At 39.1% G+C, this 26,839-nt stretch overlaps 1 protein-coding gene across 1 annotated transcript in view; it reads left to right on the plus strand.

Moving 5' to 3' along the window:
* The first annotated feature begins 208 nt into the window (after positions 1–208).
* The window catches only part of LOC122808202 (rootletin-like), a 295,087-nt gene continuing 268,456 nt past the window's right edge, over positions 209–26,839 (plus strand). Inside the window, exon 1 of the mRNA XM_044079171.1 lies at positions 209–318. Within this exon, the coding sequence (XP_043935106.1) occupies positions 209–318 (110 nt within the window). The remainder of the gene's footprint in view (positions 319–26,839) is intronic.

Here is a 26,839-nt window from a genome sequence, read left to right on the forward strand (position 1 = left end):
TGTTTTACAAGTGGAAAAAGGGTCACATAGCTGGATTTTGTAGTAGCGTTGCCAACACTAGTAACACCTGTGAAAAGTATGATCTCTGAAGAGATGCTATGCCTATGGAATGTTACAAATATTCTGGTAGAATGATTGAGACTATATTCTGTGACTGTACTTTTCCATAGTTAAATGCAAGCTGCAGGGAGTTCTGGTTTCAGTGAGCATGTTTATATTGATAAAGGGGCAGTATGTGTTTGAGAAGAGAGTATTTACTAGCAAAGCTGTTGAAGTAGTTACTTTCCTGGAGATAGTAAATAGTATCCTATTATGCAGGTAAATGTACAGATTGTGCTTAGGAATGTAGTTCATCCCGTTCCTGTAGTATCCAGTTTAACACATGCCATGATAACAGGGAAATGGTTCCCCACTTTAAAGATTTGTGGAAACAGTAGAAGAAAGTTGCAATTTTGACAGACCTCAAAGTGAATAAGCCAACAAATACACCTTCCAGATCACAGAAGGAGGGCTCAGAATGTGTTTGTTTTTGTACTTCGGTATGTGATGAGATGACTTGGAAGTGCACCCTGAGTTTCCACACTGTGAGGGGGGTGTTACACCACAAGCTACCACAATGGGAGGAAAGTTGCATTCTAGGTAATGGAGCAGTAGTGATTCCAAGAAGAACAGAAATCTTTTCTGAGTCTTTCTCATGGGATTGTTCTTCTGAGGTGTGTGCTAGACATCTCAGTTCGAAGAGTTTTTCTTACACAGAAAAAAAAAAAAAGCTGAATTTAGATCTGTTCCAGACGTTTTCCACTTCGACTTCCATCTCAGCAAGGGAATTTCACAGGATTCTAAGTCTCATGACAATTGTGATTCTCATGATACTTACAAGACTCCACATGAGAAAGGTAGATCTAGTGTTGCCTGTTTTTGTTTGATTCAACATATGGAGGTTCAGACCCTATGGGATTCGACCTTGACAATGAATTTGATACTTCTGCTGTTCCAGGGCTCTGATTCCTCCCTTACCCATAATTCCCCGAACACCAATCCAATACCTCAGATCTCATTTGCCACCTGAAGACTTCAAATGTGTTCTCGAGGGCTCTTGTTTCCTTTGATTCTAGAAATGTTTGCATATTTCATGTACTTTAAACCCTTTTTACATTACTCTTCCTCTACAGGGAGACTTGTCTTATTATGTAAAACTTAGCTTTTTTCGTAAATGTAGATTAAGATAGTGTTTAGTACTTAATAGTGTGTCCTTAACAATTATTTTCTTTAGAGATAGACGTAAGATAGTGTTTGTTAGTGGTTACTATTGTTCATAGCGATTTGGATTTTGTGAAGACTGTTTGTATTTAGTATTTTATAGTGTTTCTTCTGTACAGTTTACTTGTTACCATTATTGGTGAATGTCAAGCTTTCAAGCAATGTTCTAAGTGTGGGCACAAATTACCCCCGTGCTGTCCTCACACATTGTGTTTATTGCCTGGGCCCTGCCCATTGGATACACAATGATGTTCTTCGTGTTTCACTGTTGCAGTCCTCACATATGGGTTATCCAGCTCCCGACAGCCCTCACTCGGCTGGAATACCAGAGTCCTTGGTATATGACGTCGGCTGCCGCTGGTTGTAAAACTGATGTCAGTACGTCAGGTATAAAGGGAGACAGCCGACGCCATTTCCCCAGTCTTTATTGCCACGGAGCCCGAAGCAGATGCAATTCGCACTAGTGCCAGTCAGCCGTTTACCTTTGTTTCGCTTTCCGACTACCAAGTTGAAGACGCCTTCGGATAAGTACCCCGTTGGGGATCCTCTTTTCTTGCTTTAACGAATGTCAGATAAAGTTAATAACTGTCTTGCCTGTGGAAAACAGATTCCGCACCATGATTTCCATTCCTATTGTATAACTTGTTTGGGCCTTGAGCACGACATCCCTAACTACGATCTCTGCATTTCCTTTAATCCACTTCCCATATGACGTAGAGCTAAGATTTTGTATAAGCATTTCGGACTCTGGCCTAAGTTCATTGATATGGCGTCTTCTGATCTCCCAACTTCGGATCTTCCTAGGAAATGCAAAGACAAGGACCGCGACAGGCCTAGTGTTAAATCTACTGACAACGCACCGGTGAAATTGGTTGTCAGCACAGCGGTAGTCAGTGAGGTGCTTTTGCAGCCCCTGCAGTCCGCAGATTTTCAGCCACAAGCCTCTGCCGAGACCTTTACAGAGTCCTCCATGCCACAGGCTGCTGTTTCGTCCTCAGACCCTCCACCTGTCGCCGCCTCAGATGGGTCCGGAGCCTCTTTGCAGGCACCAGCTTCTGACACCTCTTCTTTTCGACATGAGACCAGAACCAGACCGACTACCTTAGCTCAGACTTCTGCAGTTGCTAGGCCTCCCAAGTCCCTCCAGATTGCTAGTAATCCTTACATCCGCAAACCTACTCTCAAACAGGCATCGGCTTCCCCTCCTGTACCTTAGTCCCAGTTGGTAAAGATGGCTGGTGATCTTCTTTCCCTGATTAGGGGCTCTCATCCACCCCCTTCAAAGAAGGCTAGGACATTATCTCCTGATGTTTTGTCTGTCTCAGATTCTGAGATTTCCAGTATGTCTGCTGGTGAAGAAGGAAATTCTCAACTTTTTTCTGCCTTTGAGGATTCTGATGCTGAGGACTCTATCCCTTCTGCCTCCCGTCCAGAAGATTTTTCCTTTGGGGATACTTTGAATACTCTTAAGGAACATTTTAAATGGGAATGTCAGGATTTTCCCCAGTCTAAGAAAAGAATCAGATAATTTTTAGATTTGCCACAGCATAAGCCTCTGGCTATACCTCCAGTTTTAAAAGTTGTGGATGATGTTTTCATGGAAAATTCTTTAACTCCTAATTCTGTTCCTCCTGCACCCAGAAAACCGGATAGATATTATAGGGCTCCTGAATCTCATCAATTCCTTTTCAGAAGCCCTACTGCTGATCCAGAAATTATTTCTCAGGACCCCAAGGGTGTTTACTATTGCTAGAAACCCTGTGCCTTCTGATAAGGAATCTAGGGCATTGGACAGGTGGGGTAAAAAAGTCTATACTTCTGCAACTCTTGCCATTAGATCCTTGAACTGTCTTTTTCCCATGCTTAAGTATCAGCAGCATATGTTGGAGGGTATTAAGGCTAAACATGGAGATTTTCCTTCCATGACAGAAAACAAAGATTTACAAGACTTACTGATTTCTGGATGGTGTCGGTTTAATATAAAAATGTTGAGGCCTAAAAACACCCTCAGAAGCCAGTGCCTGCTCAGCGGCTCTGGACCCATCCAAGGGAGAGACACCCGCAGGTTCAATACTTTGCGAATCCCGTGGCATACCGGACTCTGAATGGGGCTCGGTAGAGGCCCGCGACTCAAACGTAGCTGGTATCAGGGGCTGCAAAAGCACCTCACTGAGTACTGGCGAACTGGCGACTGGCTTAGGAGAAGCTTCATCGTCGGTTTTGGACCTCGACAGTCTGTCTCTGTCTTTTTCCTTACGTTTTTTGTGAACTCCGGTAGTTGGATTGCTAACCGACGACATTTCAGGGTAGTTAAATCTTGAACCAAAATATTTAGAAGCAAAAATATACTGATGCTTAATAGTGTGTTGGTTAAATTTAGCACAAAACCGACAGCAAGGCACGTTGTGATCAGGGCCTAGGCAAGGAATACAGTACAAATGGAAATCCTTATGAGGTATTTGCTTCCCACAAGTAATGCAATTATTAACTTTTACTGACATCGGTAAGGAGCAAGAAAAAGTTTCCCCAACGGGTTACTTGGCTTTAGTTTGAAGACTTCGGTTCTGAAACTCGAAAATGAAAATTTCAGGTGTCGGCCGACCGGCACTTGCGAACTGCTTCTGCTTCAGGCACCACACGGCAAGAAAGACTGATTAAAATGGGGTCGGCTGCATGTTTTATACCCCTGATGACCTGACGTCATGGAAGAGGAGACAGCAACCGACGCAGGACCCAAGACTTTGTTATTCAGGCCGACTGAGGGCAACTTGCCAACAGATTACCCAAATGTAATGACTGCAACAGTGAAACGCGAAGAACATCAAGGGTCTGCCTTTCCACCTACCGCCTGCCAGCCAGACTCTCACCACAGACTCCTCAGATGTTGCATGGGGGGGCTCATCTGAAGTGCAGGGGCATACAGGGGACTTGGAGCACCCAGCAGATTCATCTGCACATAAACTTAAAAGAATTGATGGCAGTGCAGCAGTCCTTGCTGGTTTTCAAGGATCTACTTTACCCTGGGACTCTGCTAATCAGGACAGACAATTCCACAGTCATGTGGTACATCAACAAGCAAGGGGGGACTCACTCTTACCCCTTGTGCAGACAAAGCATGAGACTATGGTCCATAGCAGCATCCATGGGCTTACATCTAATAGCCCACTATCTTCCAGGGAGGCTAAACTCCTTGGCGGATCATTTGAGCAGACATGTTCTGGATCCTCATGAGTAGTAACTGAACAAGAACATTTTCCATCGCATCAATCATCATCGGGGCACCCCACAAGTGGATCTTTTCTCCTCTCACACCAGTCATCTCCTTCCAACCTTCTGCACCAGGGAATTTCACAACAAAGCTTGGTGGGTGAATGCGTTGTTCTTCCCATGGACTCATCTCTCAGTTTATGCATTCCCTCCTCTGCCTCTTCTTCTCAGAGTGCTGCTAAAGATAAGGGCCGAAAAACCAAAGGCTATTCTGATAGCTCCAGATTGGCCCAGGCAGCACTGGCATCTCCTCCTTCGCAGCCTTTCCCAAGCTCAGCCTTGGCATCTTCCCCGGTACCAGATCTGTTGGTTCAGGGAGGGGGAAAGTTCCTTCATCCTCATCTTCAAACTCTGCATTTAACTGCCTGGCTAATACCTTAAATCTTTCCCAACAGGTGGTTGAAGTTCTTCATGAGGCTAGGAGGCCTAGCACAAGAAAATCCTATGCAGATAAATGGAAGAGATTTTGCTCTTGGATGCTAGCTAAAGGAGAAGACTCTTCTCATCCTTCTCTTTCACTCATTCTTGACTACCTAGCAGGATTGCTTAATGGTGGACTTTCTTTTTCTTCAATCAAAATTCACGCTTCAGCAATTTCAGCTCATTGTTCTTTTGAGCAACCCATTTTTTTCTCACCCCTTGATGAAACAGTGCCTGAGGGGAGCTAGTAATCTTAGACCTCCCAGAAGAGCTCCTACTCCTGCTTGGGATCTTAATTTTGTCCTGGAAAAACTTACTCTGCTTCCCTGAACCAGCTGCCTCTGCAGATTTGAAGTTTCTATCCTGGAAGACTGCTTTCCTTTTAGCTATTACTTCAGCTAGAAGGGTATCTGTGCTGCAAGCCTTAATGGCAGTAGAACCTTTCATTATTTTTCACTCAGATCGGGTTTCTCTGAGAACCAATCCTTCCTTTATGCCTAAAGTAGTTTCCAGTTTAACCCTTAACCAGTCTATTCACCTGCCTGCATTTTTCAACAATCCCCAAAGTAAAGGGGAAAGGATTCTGCACTCTCTTGATGTGCATAGACAGCTGTGATTTTATTTAGACAGGACTAAATCCTTTCGAAAATCTGAACAGTTATTGGTTAGTTTTGCTCCTGGGGCTCAGGGTAAAGCTATTTCAAAACAATCTCCAAATGGATTGCTCATTGTATTGAATTTTGTTACCTGCAGCATGGAAAGGTTTCCCCCTCAGGATATTAGGACCCACTCTACTAGAGCAGCCTATACCTCTGCAGCCTTTCTGAGAGGTGTGCCTACTAAGGATATTCTAGAAGCAGCTACTTGGTCTTCTGTCCGTTCTTTCCCAAAGCATTACAATCTACCTTTGTTTTCTAAATCCAGGGCTGGTTTTGCCTCTGCAGTTTTGCAGGGCCTCCTTACCAACCCTTAATCTGTGATCCTTCCTCCTCCCTTTGTCTTCTTACTGGACTTTGGGAATCAACCCATATGTGAGGAGTGCAATAGTGAAACACGAAGAACATAGTACAGTTGTGTACACTTACCATAAATGTAGATGTTCGAGTGTATTCACTGTTGCAGTCCTGGTGTTCCACCCTCCATTCCCCCTTTTTTCCTAAGGCACAGACTATGGATTTTTATTTTTTGTATATGTGTCCAGGGTGCTACCATTCCTGGATTAGCCTTCTTTTGGGGGCTCCTGACAGTTAAGGCAAGAAAAACTGAGGAAATGGCGTCAGCTGTCTCCCTTTATACCTCACGTACTGACATCAGTTTTACAACCAGCGGCAGCCGATGTCATATACCAAGGACTCTGGTATTCATGCCAACTGAGGGCTACTGGGAGCCGGATAAGCCATATGTGAGGACTGCAACAGTGAATACACTCAAACACCTACATTTATGGTAAGTGTACACAACTGTACTTTCTACATGTGCTTCTTTCAGCACTAGTGCCTTACAAGGTCGCCTTGAAATTGGTGGTGAAGGGACTTCCCAGACAGGGACTATTACTACTGGGCCTTCCTCTTCTACCTCCCATAGTAAGAAGCAAGATGGGGCTAGGTCTTCAGATAAAGCCCCAGACAAGGAGAAGGAGAAAGAAAAAAGTAGGCATAGAGAGAAAGAAAAGGACAAATCTCTTTCTGTATCTAAACAATCTTCAGATCCGTCAGTTTCAGTCACACCCTTATCAAAATCAGCTCAGAAATCAAAACCAACAGCATCTTGGTCCCATCCATCCACCCTCAGCCCTTGTTTTCACCAGAAATGGTAAACCCCAGGTTACTCTTGCCGATCTTACAAGAGAAGAGATGCTCCAGATCTTCTTCAGTGGCTTCATCTAACTTATCATCTTGGAGATTGACATAGTACGACATCAATAGGATGATGTGAAAATTCTTTGAATACAGAGCTCCATCTTGAGGTTCTGTCAGTGCTGTCCTTGGGTAGCGTACCTCCATGGGATATTAGTATTATGCTCCAGGTCCTAACTCAGCCTCTCTTTGAAGCTGTGGCTAGAGTAGATATAAAATATTCAATTTGGAATACAATTTTCTTAGTCACTATCACCTCTGTGCATACTTTTCTTACTCATTATAAGCTGGATGTACAATCCATGTCTTATTCCTGTTTTGGCTCCACCATCCTCAGGAATGTCCTTCCTTGATACCATCATGTAAGACAGCTTGGAAATCTCTCCAATATGTTGAATCAGATGAAATTTTGATTGGGGGCTATCATCAATGGGAATCAAAGTGCAGTGTCTTTGGAACAAAGACAGACCAAAACACCCAAACATAAGTTGTTATGCTCTCCAGTCTGTCAGTCATCTATGTTCTTCGGGACGTCAATAGATATTTACAGAGAGCAAACACCACAGTGATCTTTTACATAAACAATCAAGGGGGGATCAGATCTTATCCTTGTGTTCAGGCTTGCCACGGTATCCTGGCACATAGCTTTTCAGTGCAGGCATCTTACATTTTGTTGCACTAAATTGTTTGTCAGACAAACTGAACAGAACCAAGATAGACCCTTATGAATGAAAAGTGAGTCAGAAGTTCTTCCAAGATTTGATTCATCTGTGGGGAACACATCAAATAGATTTTTTTACCTCCTCTCCCAACAATCATTTGTCAAAAGTCTGGTCCAGGACTCCACACGAGAAGGCCTGATAGGCTGGTGCCTTTACTTTTCATTACACAAGAGTATTAGTCTGTTTTCCATCCTTTCCACTAATGTCCAGTGTACATCTAAAGATTCAGAACTACACCCCAAAGATCATTGTCGTCTCTCCCTTCTTGCAGCAGTGGTTTCCCTTCTTCTAAAAATAGCCAAGGGCAGTTACTACAAGCTTTTTCAGACTGGATTTACTCACAGAAGACTAGGGGTGTTTGATATATTCTGACCTCAAACAACTGCTGCTGACTGCTTGAATGGGGTCTATATCAGAAGACTGAATGGAAATAACAGCAAACGGCAAAACATCAAAGAGAACGGACTTCGAAGTGCTGTTTGTGAGATCGCAATACAGTGAAGATTGGAATATTTGCTCTTTCCTCACTGTAGTGTGATCTCGGAGTTGGAATATATATCTAGCGGGGGGTGTGGGGGGCATAGCCCCCCACAACAGCAAGTTTGAGAACCGGTCTTTTCGATATTTTGCCATTTGCTGTTATTTCCATTCGGTCTTCTGATATAGACCCCTTGAATGACCTAGTTTTAATAACTTTAAGGCTTCCTTTTCCTGAGGAAATGCATCAGATATTATTGGCAGCAAGAAAAGTTGCTATTAGAAAATCTTACATTTGCAAGGGAAAAGATGTTCTGTTTGGTGTCAAGAAATGAAGCAGTACCCATTCAGGGCTAGTGTTTCTGTGGTTCATCACTATTAGCGTGAGTTATTGTCATATGTCCTGTCTTATTCATTAATCAGTATGTCTGCTTGTAGAGCCCCCTGTTTCAATGCAGTCTCATGAGAATGTGTTTTTGAAAGGGGTGTTACATACGAAGCCTCCTAGAAGGCAGGTAGCCCATCCTTGGGATGTTAATTTTCTGTTGGAAAATTTAACTCTTGCTCCATTTGAACCAGCTCATCAGGCTAACTTGATATTCCTTACAAGGGTCTTTCTTATAGCTCTGACTTCTGCGAGAAGAGTTGCAAGCTCTTATGGTGGATCAACCTTATCTTATTTTCCATAAAGGTAGTTTTTTTGAGACCTAATCCTTTTATCCTTAAAGTAGTATCTCAGTTTACTTTAAGCCAAGCTGTCCATATCCTTGTATTCTTTCCAGAACCTAAAAATGGGAGGGAAGGGATATTTCATACCTTGGATGTCCACAGACAATTCAAGTACTGTATGGACAGAACAAAATATTTCAGAACTTCTGATCTGTTCATTTCTTATGAAGGTAAGAAAGGTCAACTAGTGTCAATCAGACTATTTCCAAATGGTTGCTTCATGCCATTACTTTATTACTGTTTCCACAACAAAACTATTTTTGGCAGGCTCAAGGATCATTCTATCAGGGTCTTTGCTTCAATTTGTGTTTTTGGAAAGAGTTGGATTTCAGAAGTATTTTAGAAGCAGCAACTTGAGTGTCTCATATTTTTACAATGCAGTATATGTATATTCCTTCTCCAGGTCTTGGACAAGAATTGCTAGGACCTTTTGCAGGGCCTCCTAAACCCTCATCCTTTTATCCTTCCAGTCTGTCTAAGCAATGGTAATCTACCCATATAGGGTAGGCTGTTGCAGGAGTTATCAATATGAAGAGCATAGTACAGTTGTAGGTGAACCTACCGTAATTGTATATGTTTGAATGAACAAACTTTACAATAAACACAAAAAGTTGCTGTCCAAGAAAACAAAGGTGAGGCACCAAAAATGGAAAAGCACCCTCCTCAGCCTCAACAGGCAAATAAGATAACATGTCAAATCCTCTAAGGGCTTCTTTGAGAAAAACTTAGCTAGTACAGCCAAGGATAACCGATAACCACCAGGCCTTTTACAGCCTACAGGGTATGACCCAAGCATGTGCAGAACTAGTGACTAATGGTGTCACACACACTGACCCCACAGAGATAGCAAACCTGCTAACGGATAGGTTTGGCAAAAACTTCACTCCTATAACCCCTCCAAACTTATTAAAACCTTGCCTCAGACTCCCCACCCCCACTCTACATATCCGAAGAGCAGGTCATTAAAAATTTGTCAAAGGCAAAAAACACAGCCTGTATTGGATCAGACAGCTTCCTAGGATGTATTCTGAACAGGCTAAAACATGAACTAGCATCACCATTAAGTACCCTTTTCAATCATAGCCTTACTACAGGCTTTGTTCCTGTGGAATGGAGAGCAGCAACAGTTATTCCACTCCACAACGGTGGCCTAGTGACAAACCCGGGGGAATTACAGATCCATAAGCCTGACCAGCCTCATCTGTAAGGCCATGGAATGTATCGTTATGTACCTCATAAATGACGTCCAAACTCTGGATCCAGTCTAATTCAACTTAGTCAAAGGCAGATCCTGCCTGTGAAGTCTGGTGGATTTCTTCGTAATGTGACCAGGGCAAGTCTGTGCACATAGCATACCTTGACTTGGCAAAGGCTTTTGACACAGTCTCACACTGAGACATTACCGATAAACTTAGCAAACTGAATTTAAACCCCTTTGTTGTAAGATGGGTTGCCAACTGGCTCACAAACTGGACACGCTCTATCAAAGTGGGTGACTCCATGTCTACCAGCAGACCTGTCACCAGTGGGGTGCCACAGGGGTCAGTGCTGAGTTCCCTTCTGTTTGGTATATACTTCTCAGAAGTTCAGGCCAAAACTAAGGGGTTGTGGCTGACTAAGTCTGCGCATGACTGCAAACTGGGTGCAATTATTGAATCCTCAACTGATGTCAGTATACTCCAGGAGGGTTTTTATGCAGACCAACGACTGGTGTCTTAGTCATGGTCTCAAACTGAATGCAAAGAAATGCATCATCATTCCCTTTGGTAAAATCAATGATCTTTCACACTATCAAATCAACAATACCCTAAGTACCCAAGAAGTGGAAGGGGATCTGGGATCACAAGTTGACTGCGACCACCATGTGTGTACTGTAATAAGGAAGGCTTTCTACATAGCACACTTGATTAGGAAAGGCATTGCCTAGAGAGCAGAGGAGGTTATAACCCCTTTATACTCTGCACTAATCCAGCCCATAATTTAATATAATGCCCTGTTCGGCATGTACCTTACAAAGCACCTGCAGCAATTGGAGAGACCTCAGAGGTTACTAACAAAGAAGGTGAAGAGACTCCAGCACTTTCCTTACACAGATCGACTGAAGTCCCTGGCACTATATTCTGTATCATATAGACTTCTGGCTTACAGAGCAGTCTCAGACCCAAACCTAATGAACTTGGTGCACATCTGTAAATCAAACGGGACTAGAGCTACCCATTCCAGGCACTTAAATATGGCTTGTGACTTAAATAGGACATGCTGGAGGGACAGATTTGTCTCCCAGCAACTGTCACATCTTTGGAATAGGCTACTAATTCATGTGAAACAGAGCACCTCTATGACACTGTTCATGAGGAACCTGGACGATTGGATGGGGCACCGTAAATTCTTACTGGGGATAGCGCCCACAATCCTTTTGGACATGGGCAGTCATTACTAAATACAGTCCTGAGTATTGAAGAAAGCAAGGATGCACTCTGTCGAACCACTGAATCTCTTTATTTAGCACTTAAGTCGGCGTTCGCCTCACGACTTCTTCAGAATACAATTAAAACCATATAAACACTTCATTAAATATAAAACATTGTATGTCAGATGTTCTCTACTTAAAACATCATAGGCTGATGACCCCATCAGTCAAACCTCATCACAATGTAATTAATACTAAATACAATTTAAAACCCCCAAGGCAGGCGACCAAATAAATTTCTCTTCCAGTTTGTGAATGTCTAAAACTAAATTACATACCATATGACTGTAACTCTCAGCCCTGTTATGATGGATAAATCATAAAAGTAATGATGATAAAGAAATTTTATGTAGATATATATATATGTGTGTGTGTGTGTGTGTGTGTGTGTGTATGAATATAGTTATCATTGTAAATATAAAAGTGTAGACTTTAAAAATATCAGATGACCAAGGCAGGCAATATGTCTGAAACAATCATTGTAGTAATACCAAAAACAAGAATAGGTGCCAAGCCTTGTGTAGTATATAGGAGAGATTCATGCATAAAAAATCTGGAAAATAATTATCCAAGAGAGAAGAATGGACAAATGAGGAAATGTGGACACTGCCCACAGTGGCCCTATATTATTGAATCCAACAGTATCTATATAAAGGGCTATGGTAAGGTCCATCTGTATAGGAAATTCAATTGTTATAGTAGATGCTTAGTTTACATTGCTATTTGCCAAGTATGTGACCAATTTTATATTGATAAAACGATTAATAGCTTGAACAAGCGCATCTATCAGCATGTATATGATATTAGGAAGGGCAATGTGAACAATGCCCTGGCTAAGCACATAATTGAGTTCCCACAACACCACTTCAAATTTTCTGTATTAGAACAAACACAAATAGAAGGTAGTAGGGGAGGGCCAATTGACCTATTCCTCGAATACAAGGAACTACTTTGGCAGCTTAGATGTAATGCTACACAGAAACCTGTTTTAAATGACATGTTGTCCATCTCATGTTTTTTGAAACTCAAGTCGGAATTTCATTTGTAGCATTTGGTATTACTACAATGATTGTTTCAGACATATTGGTGCCTTGGTCATCTGATATTTTTAAAGTTTAAAATTTTATATTCAAAATAATAACTATATTCATACATATATAAATGTGTGTGTGTGTATATATATATATATATATATATATATATATATATATATATATAAATAAAATATATATACAAAACTATATTTATACATACACACACATATATATATATATATATATATATATATATATATACATACATAGATTTTTCTTTCTTTCTTTAGTACACTAAATGGCCAGCACTAGAATCTAGTGAAGTCTTAAATGTAGTCATAGAGTTGGAGTTACAGGTATGAATTGGAAGTTTATTCCATAAACAAGCAGTGTTGTACACAGCAAATTTGAAATGTTGTACAGTTCTACCAGAACTAAGAATGGTAAGAGATTGCTATCTTGTAATGAACTTTTGGAACAAGTTAATTACAAACCCAGTAAGATTTTTAAATCCTCACTGTGTAAAACTTTGAACCATAAGCATAATCTCCTCATTAAAAAATGGTAGTGAATAGAAGACAATCCCAAGAATTGAAGGCTGTCATAATAGTTAAGATCTTGAACATCACTTCTAGTAAATTTTCTTCGTGCATCCTGTAGGAGTATAAACTCTCCCATAAAATAGGAATAAAACATAACTCTTGACTCAATAATAGGCCTAAAATACATTATAGATAATTTTGTAAGGAAAGCAGAAGATCTAAATTCAAATTACTTAAAATTTGACTACATACCCACAGGACGTTTGATTTGACCACTACAGTTTTAGCTTTAAAATTTACTTTGAGATTAATGTACACATTGAGATCTTTAACTAAGGAAGTTGTCTTAGCAGTATTCCCCTATTAAGATGGCATTATTGATTTTTAAAGGCCCATAAAAATCATGAAATTGAATTTACTAAAATTGTTAAACCTGGGCTTCCAAGATGGCTGCAAGCTAATCAGAAGTTCAGCTTCATTTCTTCCAGTGTAAAAACAGAAACTGAACAAAAGGACTGCCACTGAAACTGCTTTCTGGGGTAAAATTTGGTTACTGGCTAGTAAGTGTAATGCCTGGTTGCCAGCAAAGAAGAAATTTGGAAAACCTGAAAGAAAATTAAACCAAAAAAGAATACGACAAACGAGTGGGAAAATTCTGCAGCCCTCCAGGAAAAAGTTCAAGCTTTGGTTCGGAGATGGTTTCCAGTAATTTAGAGGAAAAATACATTGTCTACTCACAGCTGATTAAACTAAATGAAACATTGAAGAAATATATCAACTCAAATAATAAAAGCCTGGGAAATAATACAAGGAGCTTTAAGTCTGATAAGTCAGATAAACTGATAAAATTATAAAAATTAGGGCTGAAATGAAGAAAAAGCTGGTTGTGTATGAAGCTCCTCAAGAAGAGCTGTTTCAAAAAATAGCATTAGAAGTCAGAGCTTTCAGAGAAAACCTGAGATTTTTGCTGTACCAGAAAAACTAGAAGAAATAGTCTGTGTTAATTTTTTGAAAGCACAAATAAGCATCTGAACTAGTGTTCCACAGCAGGATTTGTTAATTGAAATGGGACATCAAGTGTATGCTTCAAACCTGGCCATGAGAAGGCTGCCAAGACCTATGTTAGTAGACCACTCTGTTGGGAGTGCTGGATGAGCAGATTGGCTTGACTAGGGAGATGATTTTTTTGAGCTATAATACAGAATCTGAATTGCCTAGACATAGTACATTATTTTATTATTTATTTTATTAACATTTATCAACTGGGAAAGTCCGACTTGGAACAATGCCAATTTTCACTGGAGGCCCAGGGAGAAAAAAATGCTTCAGATGCATGTCTTTGAAATGTGGGAGGAAACCCACACAAACCCAGGGAGGACATGTAGACTCCGCACAGAAAGCATCCTAGCCGAAAATCCAACCAAAGAACCTCTTGTTGTGAGGTGACAATGCTACCGCTGCACTACTCTGCTGTTTTTGCTGAGTCTAATTATGGTGGCTGCCAAAAAAAATTACTAGACAATGGAACCCAAAGTCTAAACCAGTTCTATTAGAAGTAGTGAATATAGTAACAGAGAAAAAAAAAAACAAATGGAATTGGGATGTTTTGAAAAAGGAAGGAGCAAATTACATAGGAACAATGGGAATTGTGGGAACAATATATGCAGAGAAGGAACAAGGTTTAAAAAAAGTCAAGATTTGAATGAACTGTATAATGCTTAACTAACAATGATTGGTTAGATTATAAGTGATGCATAATGTTTGCAGCTAAAGTGGTGTCAGTGTTTGTTTTTCATTTATATAAATGTTAGATTGCCTGTGTCATATGTGATAATTTAACAAAGATGTTTTTTGTTAAAAAAAGGACCTATATTAGTAAAGATGCAATCCTACCAGCAGAAATAGTTGATACTGACAATACTTTGGCAAAAGGGAAAAGTATTAAAAATTGGAGGCAGCAGAGTTTTTGTAGAAAATGATTATTCGCTGTACACCAGGGAGAAAATAAGCAAATTTATCCCAGCAATCGTGAAGTATCAAGAGGCAGGCGTAAATTTCAAACTGTTGTATCCAGCTGTCTTCAGAGTGTTTTTCCCCCTGGAGGATCAAAGACATTTTTGATGCAGAACAGGCTAAAGAGGAAATAAAAAAAAGTCTTGCAGCAGGGGATATTACTTATAGATGGGGGCTGGAACATGATTTGCAGTAGTGAGGCTGTATCTGGAGTGCCTAGAAAGTGTGAATTCAGTAATAAGAGTTGGGAGTGAATTTACATGTTATTCCCCAAGATGTAAAAACTGGGCTAGGCTAGACAGACTTTATAATTCACAGGAACATGTGCATTTCATTGAAGGCATTGATACCCACCCAATAGCTATTTCAGATCATGTGCCAGTAATAGCTAAAATAAAAACACAGGGCAATGAAATAAAATGAGACAATGGCACTTTCTCACCTATCTGTTGAAAAGAGAGGAATTTAGGAATTGGTAGTAGATATTAATAAGTAGCTGTAAGAGAGGATATAAATTTCTTCTGAAAATATAGTTGGGGAGCAGGATAAAATTAAGGTGGAGTTTAAAAATAAGGTGGAAATGAAAGGGAGCTATGGTTAAGTAAGAATTATTTAGAGGGACTGACAAATGTTAAAGTATTGCAGGATATGGGGAATCTCACAGAACAAGAAGAGGATTAACTGCAGAATGCTATGTAGAAAATAAGGGATTACCTAGATAATATGCACAAGCTTAGAAAGATTGCTGTTAAGCAACTGCTTTTTGATGATAACACTAGAGTACAAAAATGTTTAGCACAACAACTCAGGCAACAGAAAGGAGGAAGAGGCTGTTGCTACACTTAGGGAGCCTGTAATAAAGAAGGTAACAAGAGATCCTGTAGAGGCTTTAGAAATATTTTGGAAATTCTATGAGAGCCTATATAAAGCAGAGAAATACGAAAATCAAGAAAAGATACAAATGGAAGTGTTTATGGAAGAATTAAAATATGCAAAGGTTAGAGGTAGATGAGGCCCAATTACTAACAGTTAGGATAGGAGGAGAGGAGATAAAAATTATGATGTATACCCAATCTGCCGGAAAGTCCCCAGGAATAGATGGTATTCCTGTGGAAGGTTAGAAGCTAGGAGGAAAAAACTGATAAAGATCTGGAAAGTTTTGTTTAATAGTATCTTAAGAGGAGAGAATTACCACTGTCCTGGAAGAAAGCAGCGGTAGCTGTAATACCTGGAGAGGATAAGGATCCATCAGATCCAGCTTCATACAGGCCCATTTCAATACTCAACCATGTCTATAATGGCTAAAAGAATAGCAGAAGTAGTGCCAAAACTGATAGATGAGGATCAGTGTGTTTTTGTGGAGGGAAGGCAAACATTTGACAACATTAACAAACCATGGATGATCCAGGGGGAAGCAGAATGTAAGAAAATACCATTGTTGTTGGAGGGTCTTGATGCAGAGAAAGCATGTGACAGAGTAAGTTGGGACATTATTGGCAAGGCAATGGAAGCACTTGCATTTCCTGAAAAAAATTATAAGGGTGATTAGGAGAATATATGAGGGATCGAAGGTGAAAATTAAAGTGGGTGGTGTCCTCTCTGATAATTTCTGCGTGAGCAGAGGAACCAGGCAGGGGTGTCCTCTTTTCCCTTTTATTATTTGCATTATATTTAAAACCATTGGCAAAGAAAATAAGAGACTCAGAAATTCAAGGATATAATTGGTATGCGTAGTCAAGAAACACTGGCATTATTTGCAGATATTATTTTGTACCTGAGAAAACCAGAAAAAGACATTACAGTGTTCTGGAACATTTTGAGACAGTTTCAGATCTTTTCGGGATGCAAAATGAATGAAGCTAAAACAAAGGCAATAGCGAAAACTTATGTAAACACATATGAACTGGTTCAGGAGTACCTATATTTATGAGGACATGATAAAATGAAATATTTAAGAGTATGGATTAATTTGAGTCTAGTGTGTCAGCTAAGGATATGGGGGGAGAGACTAAACAAAAGATAATACAAAAAAATGAGAAAATAGAAGTTTCATTATATGGATATGGATAGTAAGATACAAGCAGTTAAAATGTTTTTAGTCCCTTTAGTCTTATACACAGGTCAGGCATTTTATCAACCAGAGGAGAAGTTGTGGGTAGCAATTAATAAAGAGTTGAAGGACTTTATCTGGGAGGGGAAGACATCAATAATCAAGTGGGATAAGCTGATTCTTCCAGTAGAACAGGGTGGATTGGGATTACCCAACTTGAAGGGGTGTTTCAGAACTACACAGTTAGGACTCCTATACAAAGCACAAGCAGAAAACTGTAATTTAAAGTGGAAAGGGATGATAATGAAACACGGGGGAAGCTCGAGAAACAAGGAGAGAGTGGGAATTTGGATGCAGGCCTTTAAGGAGACTTAAGAAGAACCATGCAGAATATTATATCCATAAAGTAGCAGAAAGTATTCTAAGAACTAAACCAACACGGGAATGGAGAAAGGAGATTCTGCCAATAGGGATGACTGCAATTAGGGATACAGACATTAGTCAAGAGGTGGCCAGAACTTATTGGAGAAAACTGGCAAAGGAACCTAGGTATTGGGAGCAAATAACTAGAGAGAGGGAGAGATGATAGAATAGAAAGACACCAAGAATATATTTGGACTGCAGGTTAGAGATTGCCTTCCATATCAGGGATTGATATCAGAGTATAGGCAAAGAGAAAGAAATAGCGGGGTCCTAAATTAAAGACCAGCACTGGTAGAGATTTTAATAGAATCTGGAACTGAAGCTGCCATTACAAAAGGAATAATTAGTAGAGCATATAAAATATTGCATGATAACTATAAGAATCAATCAGAGGAGGTTAGAAAGCATTGGGAAGAGAGACTGGATAAGCAATTCACAAAGAAACAATGGGAGGATATACTTATGTCTCCCAAATGTACAACAAAATCTAGAAAATTTAGGATTTTTACCTCAAAAGTTTACATAGATATTTTTATACCCCAAGTAGACTCCAGATAATTTTTCTCAGGCAGACAGTAAATGTTGGAGGTGTGAAGAGGAAGAAAGAGGTAACTGAGAACATATTTTCTTGGAGTGCGGTGAGTTGGCAGACTTTAAGGATTCCCTGCAGGATGCACTGTCTGAGATGCTTGGTGAGCATATTGGTCTGACGAGGGTGATGATTTTGCTGACCTCTGATACAGAATCTGCATTGTCTAGACATGGTAAGGCCTTGCTGTGTTTAATAGTGGTGTCTGCCGAAAAATTAGTTACTGGAAAATGGAAATCAAAATCTAAACCAACTATTCTGGAAGTAGTAAATATTAGTAACAGAGATTAAACAACTGGAGATGAGATCTTTAGAAAAGGGTAGGAGTAAACTACAGGAAAAAAAATGGAAATTGTGGGAACAGTACATACAAGGGAGGAATGAGGTCTTAAAGGCGGCAGGACTTAAATGAGCTATCTAATGTTTGAGTGAGAAAGATTGGGTAGATTAGTGATGTATGATGTTTGCAAGGGGGGAGTGTGTCAGTATGGTTTGTGATGTAAAATGCTTGAGACTAAGATTGTGTCGGTGTGGTTTGTTTTCATTTATATAAATGTATAATTGCTTATGTAGTAAGTGATGGTTTAATAGAGATATTTCTTGGTTAAAAAAGGCAGAAATTGAATAATTTATGTAATGCTTAGGTTACATGATGTATAGCAGTATATGTGAAGTATAATGTTTATGTTAATATAGTTTGATTACTTTTATATGAATGTAAATTTGCTTAAGTAAAAAGTGATAATTCAATAAAGGTGTTTGAGATGTTAAAAAAAATTAAGGAATGGGTATTGGAAGTTATTCAGCAGTTATTAGGGAAGATACAAATTTCAGAAGTTATAGCTAGTGAGTTGGATAAAATGAAAATGGAGTTTAAAAACAGAGTAGAAATAAAAGAGAAGAGATGGGGTTAAGAAGAAGTAGGAATTATTTAGATGGACTGATGAAGGTTAAAGTATTTCAGAATAAGAAGAATCTTACAGAAAAAGAAGAGGTGCAAATGCAGTGATAGAGAAAATAAGGGAGTATATGGATAATATGCACAGGTTTAGAAAGATTAATGTTCAGCAGCTATTTTTTAATAATAACTCTGGAGCTCAAAAGCTTTTAGCACAACTTAGGCAGTAGAAAGTAGAAAGAGTTGTTGCTAAACTTAGGGAGACTTTAACAAAACAAAATAACCAGAGATCCTGTAGAGGTTTGAGATATTTCAGAAAATTTATGTAAATTTGTATAAAACATAGAGAAGTGGAAGCTGCAAAGGAGAATGAATGGAAACATTTATGAAAGATTTAATTATGAAGTTCAACAATTAGCAGTTAAGATAGGAGGGGATGAGATAAAAATGGTGATGTATAATCAGTCTTCTGGAAATTCTCCAGGAACAGATAGTATTCCTGTGGACCTTTGGAAGTTAGGAGGGAAAAAAGTGATAAAGATTTGGTAGATTTTGTTTGATGATGTTTTAAATAGAGGGAGTGCACCAACATCTTGGAAGAAAATTGTGATGGCTGTAGAGACCCATCAGACACAGTCTCATACAGACCAATTTCAATTTTAAACTGTGATTTTAAAATGTTTATCTGTACTAGCTTAAAGAATGGCAAGAGGAGGTTAGAAAAAAGATTGGCTGGAGAGACTAGGAAAGCAATTTACATGAGAACAATGAGAGGACATATGTGTAACTTCCAAGTTTGCAACACAATCCAGAAGGTTTAGGATCTTTGCTTGGAAATGTTTGCATGAGTATTTTTATACCCAAAGCAGACTTCAGAGAATTTTTCTTCATGTTGATAGCAAAGTTGGAGGTATGACAGAAAAGAAAGGGGTAACTGGGAAGATGTGTCTTGGGTGTGTAATGAGTTGGTAAAATTAAAAAAATCCCTATGGAGTACTCTGTCAGAAATATTGGGTGAGCAAATGGGTGCAACAAAAGATATTTTTTTATCTGGGACATAGGATCTGAATTGTCTAGACATAGTATGGCCTTATGAGGTTTAGTTATGTTGGCTGCTGAAAAACAAGCAGTTACTAGAAAATGGAAATCAAAGTCTAAATTAAATTTATGTTAAATATTGAATATTATAAAAGAGATAAAAGAACTGGCAGAAGAATTGTTAGAAAAGGGAAGGAGCAAATTACATAGAAATACATCAAAATTGTGGAAACAGTACACGCAGAACAATTTTCAGGAGGAGGAGGAAGAGTGCGGATTAAGGGAAGGCAGGAATTCAGCAATTTATATAATGTTAGATTGATAATTTTAAAGAAAAGATATGTGATGCATAACTTAAGTAAACTGAAGCAATGTTAATACGGTTTATTTTATTGTCTGTTAATGCATGTTTGCCTATGTCTTAAGTGATAATTCAGCAAAGGTGTTTACAGAATTGTTAAACCTGTTCCTATTCAGTTTTACTATCCTGGAAAGAAAGTTAATAAATGTTATTACACTAGGTTCATTAATATTAACTGAACCTAATTTGATATTATCCTTATATTTGGCAATCTAAATACTTTTATATGTAGGCTTAAATGAAAATACCAGGTTGAATAATTCCAGATCTAAAACTCCTGAGAGATCCCTGAGTAAAATGAGTAATCATCAGCTAACTGTGAATCATGGCTGCCAATTTATACATTAAATTGCTGTTAGAAGGCCACACGTAAATCCAGTATAATATAAACATATTAATAGCATGTTTTTTCATGCATTCTATAATAAATGAATGTGGTACACTATAATACCACAGTTAACACCAATAGTGTTATTGACAGCCCTATTGATTTGATTAGGCAGATTATTTTTCTTAAAGCCATCTTAATAGATATAAGAAACAGCACCATGCCTACGGTTACTCTCCAGTAAGTTCAGAAGTCATCTTTCAAAACATTTGCAGAACAAGGAAGTTGTACCGCCCACAGTACAACTGCTTCCATTTGTATACATTAGTATGATTAAACCTTTCAACAGGAAGATAGAACAGTGCATTTTCTGCAAGAGAGTGTTTAAAATGATAGCGGGGCAACTGTATGTGAGCCTAGATCAGTGGTCTGCAACCTTTACTAGCAAAAGAGCCATTTTGCCCCCTCTCCCACCAAATAAAATTCATTGGGAGCCACAAAATCTATTTGACCCCTAAAATGAAGATAACAGCGTACAAAGTTTTATATGTAGTTATTATACTAAATATAAAATAATTAAGTTTATAAGAGCAATATTTAAAATCTGTCCCTATTTTTGTTCCTTTGTTGGGATTGCTCGGTCGCCGTCAGTGTGTGTGTGTGTGTGTGTGTGTCATATCTCTTGACCTCTTAGAACAAGAAATCTGGACAAAGCCATAAATAATGGGGTAAAATGGCCCAAAATAGGGACACTTTTTAAATATTGCTCTTACAAACGTAGAAAGATAATAGAATAACAGCTTTTGCATTAGCATGAATTTTCTGAAGAGTATGAAGTCTGAAACTCAAATGTCTATTTTTTCTGACTTCAGCCCTCAATGATTTGCCAGAAAAAAACACAATTTTATGAGAAACAGACCAAAAATATGAGGCAAAAGTCAGGACATTCTGTGAAAATCTGCACAATTGAGAGGTAAGTGTGTGTGTGTGTGTGTGTGTGTGTGTGTGTGTGTGTGTGTGTGTGTGTGTGTGTAGGAGTGGCCATCATTTTTCAAAGCTACAGGGAGCCACTGCAGAGGGGTGAAAGAGCCACATGCAGCTCCAGAGCCGCAGGTTGCAGACTCCTGGCCTAGATGTTTAAATAATATACATATGATATCTGTCCTGCACACACAGTTTCATTTTCTTTTCTTTAAGGAAACATTGTCATTGTTCTTATAAAATGAGGGCAGAGTAGCCTATCTGAACTACTGTGGATGGTATCTTGATTAGTCAGTGTTCAAGATGTCCAGACTAGCAGTCAAGTTGCGTCCGGAGGTCGGTATCAGTAATCAGATTAACAAAGTATTTGGGAGAAAACAGCCATTTAAACGTTGATAATTAAAGTCCCATTGTTAAAGGAGAGCTTTACTAATTTAACAGCCACAAAGTTCATATAACTGTAGAAAGTTTAAGGATTTTTTTTTTTGTGAGAGACACGTTTTTTATATAATTTGCCTTACATTCATGAATAACTGATTTCAGTTTTCTACAGGTTGTATTGAAGCTAGTTTTGGTTGTCAGAATTCAATATTCTTGTAGTGTATACTTTTTATGTTTCTTCTTTAAAGATCATCTCTAAAGGCATGAAACAAACTTTTCTTTTGACATAAAAGTGTACTCCTGCATCTTTATTAATGTGAATACTTTTATGTGTAAAAAGAAAAGTTTGTTTTGCAGCCTTTAGAAAAATACAGGATTTCTGCTTATGCCTTGAGCATCTTGCATATTCCCCTGTCCATAAGGGACAGTAGGCACTACCCCAGGTGTGAAAATTTGCGATCCCCCATTGATTGGTCCAGATTGTGTTTGAAGAGGGCCATGGAGGAGCTATGCGTAATGTGAATAGGAAGCCTGCTCCAAAAGGGGCAATCTCTGAGACGCATATCTCTCTCTCCAGCATGTTTTGTTTGAGTCACTGATTACGTTTAGATCCCTAGAATGGGTGACCCTTGTGCTGTTTGACTTGAGGATGTGTAGCAGCTCCATCAGGTCTGGATTTGTGAGTGCCTTATAAGTCAGTCATAGTACACCCCTTAATACTCGGTAGGAGACAGAGTAAAGGGATAAGGCTTTTAGTCTATTCACAAATTACACCCTGTATTTTCTTTGTGAGGAACCTCTGAAGGCACTCCACTGCTGTAAGTGCCTAGTCAGGTACATGCTAAGTGGTGCACTGTACTTGATTATTGGTCTAATGAGGACCAAGTACAGCTGTATTGTAGTTTCCTTGGATCTGAATCCATCCATCCACCCACAATCCCTTTTTCCCCATTTTGCACATGGGGTCAGGGTGTCATTTCAACAGTGACAATTATCTAGAGCTGAGGTTTAGATCGCCAGTTGGCTAGCCCTGCTGCAGCTTGGATCTGGATGCCATACCTTTAGTTATAAGTTCTGCCACATAGAAGGACTTCCTCACTACTGTGGACACATGGCAGTCAAAGTTCAGACTGCTGTCTATCTGTGTACTTAGATCTCTCACCTCTGAGTCGGTTCTTGAGGCTATGCTATTGATGTTGTAATTTACAGGGGTATTTGACTTCTCAAAAGGTATGATAATGCATTTTTTCACATTTAGTTTTAGGCCATGGTTTTGGCACCAGTCATTTGTCTATTCTAGATCTCCATTGAAAAATATCTACATCACTGATGGATTCTATGATTGCCTCCAGTTTGTAGTCATCTGAAAACATTGTCATCCAGAGGCCTTCCACATTAGCCTTGATTTCAGAGAAGTATATTCCAAAGAGGAGTGGTTCCAGCACTGAGCTGTGTGGCATATCACTAGTAACTGGCCCCTTGCTGGATCTGGATTTGCCCACTTTAACCACATGTGCCCTATCTGTGAACCAATTGGCTATCCATCCGGTGATGCAGGGATATATGCCCAGTTTTGTGAGTTTATTTGTAATACCTGAGTGGGGAATTGTGTCAAATGCCTTGGCCAGGTTGAGGTAGGTGGCATGTACTGCTTTACCTTCATCCATGCCCTTTGTGACTTTTTCAAAGAAATCTACTAGATTCAATAAGCATGACCTGCCCCTGACAAAGCTTAGTTGGGTCGTGTCCAGGGTTTAGAGATTTCCTATGTCATTATTTATCAGGTCCATAATTATTCTTTCAATGGCCTTGCATATAAGACTAGTCAAATTTATGGGTCTGTAATTTCCCGGGTCAGTAGATGGTCCCCCTTTATGCAGAGGGATGACTGTTGCTATCCTCCACTCTAGTGGGACAAAGCCAGTCTGGAAGCTATGGTTAAATAGAGATCCTAATGGTCCTGATAAGTCCTGATTTAAGTTGTTTAAGAGGCAATCTGGTATATCCTCTGGCCTCATCAAAGCCGTGTTTTTAGCTTTAGAGAGCGCAGTGGCAACCTGTTCATTTGTGATAATTGGCTGTGGAGTGGTGGAGGGTATTTCTTGAGGGAGATCTAGGGGTAATGGGGGAGGTGAAATGTGAGTTGAATTTTTTGGCCAATGGATTTGCTACATCTTCTGGCTGAGTATAGTTGATGCCATCTACAACTAATTCTGCACATTGTTGGGTGTTGCCATTAAGATTGTAGTCATGACTGAAAATGCCTTATGGTTATCTTTAGCTTTGCAGGCTATTTTTACTTCAAAGTCTGCTTTCAGAGACTTGACTAGTTCTCTGACTTGCTTGTTTAGACTAATGAGGGACTTTTTGCTCTGTTATGCACATTCCCTCTTACTTCTATTAGAAAAAGAAATGCAAAAATGAAAGCCAGTATATAGTCAGAATTACCCAGTGGACACACGAGTGATCTTGGAGGTGCAGTTTACACAAATCATAATCAACAGGTCCAAAATATTTTTAGTACATATTGAAAAATCAATTAGTCGAGCTCTGATTTTTATGCATAATAATCCAGTAAAGTGGATAGTGTTGACAGTGAGTTTATTCTGTGTTTGTTAACTGGGTAAAACACATCCAAAAACTCCCTCTCAATGAATGAATGGCCAACACCAACCTTCCAGTCTGTGCATGGATAATTAAAGTCCCATAGTAAAATGATGTTGCTGTTATTTTCTTAAATATTACCCAGATTGTGCAAGAATGTTATTTGCTAGTCTAGGTTAACTCTGGGACTCCTACAGTAAATAATTATTTTTTATAATTGACTCTTTTGTTTTCTTAATACTTTGCTCGTAGATAACTGCTTTTTGTGTGTGCATATCAAGTAAAGTGGATGGTGTTGATAACACAGTTACTCTAGTTAGTTTGCATTTGTTAACTGGACAAGTGCACTGGTCCAAGGACCATTTTCAAGAAAAACCCAGGCCCAGAAGTCAAAAGTGCAAGGTTGAAGTAATAAACTAGACTTACAATAGGATGCAGTCAGTATTTGCAAATAATGGAAGCATAGTTCAGCAAATAATACAGCAACAATAAATCAACAACTATATACAATACATACTGTATAGAATTATGAGCGGGTCTCTGATCATGTGTTTGAGACATGGATGCCAAGAAATTCACCTCAAGGGGGAAGGTCGAGTGGTGAATCTGGCATTCATGTCTAGAGCACACAGTAAAGGACAATGATTGCAGACCTGATCATAATTATTTTAGTACATGGGCATTTAGTAGCACAAGGAGCAGATAGTTACAGGGGAAAAAGTGCAAAGTGTTTTGCTGGCTTTCAAAGCCATAAAGCACTTAGTGAACATAGTCAAACAGGCAGTAACGCACTCTTATATTACACAGTTGTGGACACATTACCAACATAGACAGCAGGCAGAAATAATAATTTTTTTTTTTATTTTGCCACTGTTTGCTGGTCAATACTGGCAGTTTGTCTGCCTAACTCAGTACCCAATCTTAACAAATGAAGCAAGGGGTGCTTAACATCTGTTAAGATTGGATTTCACATTATAAAAGCACTTAAATGATTTGTCTTTTTCCTGAAATTGGAGTGTAATCACTGTGCTGCATGCACTACAGATAAATAAATGCAAACATACAAAGTTAAATGGCCAACAAGTGAAAAACTAAGTCATTATCTGTGGACTTCATGATTACTAGTGGTGTAAATCACATTTACAATAATTAGTTGAGACAGAAGAAACAGTGTGGAAAAATATAAGAATAGTGGCTATTCTAGAGGAACAGAAGTACTTAGAAAAGGCGAAGTAAGAGCGCCATGGTAGGGAAAAGAAAGATAATAAAAGAAATAGAAAAATGGTAAATAAGGGCTTGGGTTGAAAGGAACACATAAAAAGAAAGGCATTGCTGATGTAGGAGAGGGAGTTTTCTACGAGAAGAATATATAACTAAAAGAACATATACTGCCTGATTTGTAAATTAATCTTAGCTATGACTGTATCTTAAGTGTCAGTACTTCTGCTAGAAGAAGAGCAAACATGTTGTAAGTAAGTAATTTTACAGAACTGCGTGCAGATGAACAAATTGTCTTTTACTATTAACAACCATAACTGCCATGACATTTTTAAAAATAGTGTCTGCTGAAAAAAATCCAGTCTTCTGCCCTACATCACTGCTCTGTTTATAGTATCTTGCTTCCCAAAAAGGAAGCCTTGGAATAAGAGTAGCCACTCCATAGGCTGCTTCTCCAGCAGTTACCCTTCTATTTTATAATCTTCCTCCACTGCCAGTATTAGGCACATGTTTATCATATTGATCATTCTTGCAGTAGCTTTAGATATAAAAGCTATATCCTGCCAAGTATATAATGACTGGCCAGCTTCCAAAGCTTCAGAGCTCCTTCACTCACTGAAACTGTCAAGCAGCTCAAACTGAGCTGACTAAAAGACAAGTTTGGGCACTAAGTCCTTCAGAGCTTTACTGTCACCGAAGAGTACTGTCCTCTGAGGCTTTTGAGGATCGACGATCTGCTTGTGCTTTCCTTTGCTGGACATAAGTTCTATTTGGGGGGGGGGGGGGACTTCCATTTTCTTAAATTTACTGATGTTTTATTAGTTTCCTCTTCAAGAAAGTTATTTTAAAACTAGTAGTGTGTTTTAGCGGACTCTCTTGAGACTGTAGCATACTTTTAAACTGAGCACTCTTTTTCTTCCAGTTTAAAAATAGTGTAAACTAAATGACAACTTATTTTCTGTGGGTAAATTGTGTTTTGTTTTTTTCCTTGGTGGGGCTGGCATAGTGTTTGAAAGTGCTTTTTTTTCCTGTTAAAAAAAGAAAACAGTCACTTTTGGGACATGTTCTTTTACCATCATTTGCTGCTTGACTTCCCTGGTCGGCGTGACCATTGAACAGACTGTCAGTTCCATGGTCAGTTCTTCTTCCAGCCACAAAAAGAGAAGTTTAAGCAAAAC

Source organism: Protopterus annectens, chromosome 8.part0 (genome assembly GCF_019279795.1).
Source record: "Protopterus annectens isolate FY-2018-M chromosome 8.part0, PAN1.0, whole genome shotgun sequence".
Taxonomy (NCBI): domain Eukaryota; kingdom Metazoa; phylum Chordata; order Ceratodontiformes; family Protopteridae; genus Protopterus; species Protopterus annectens.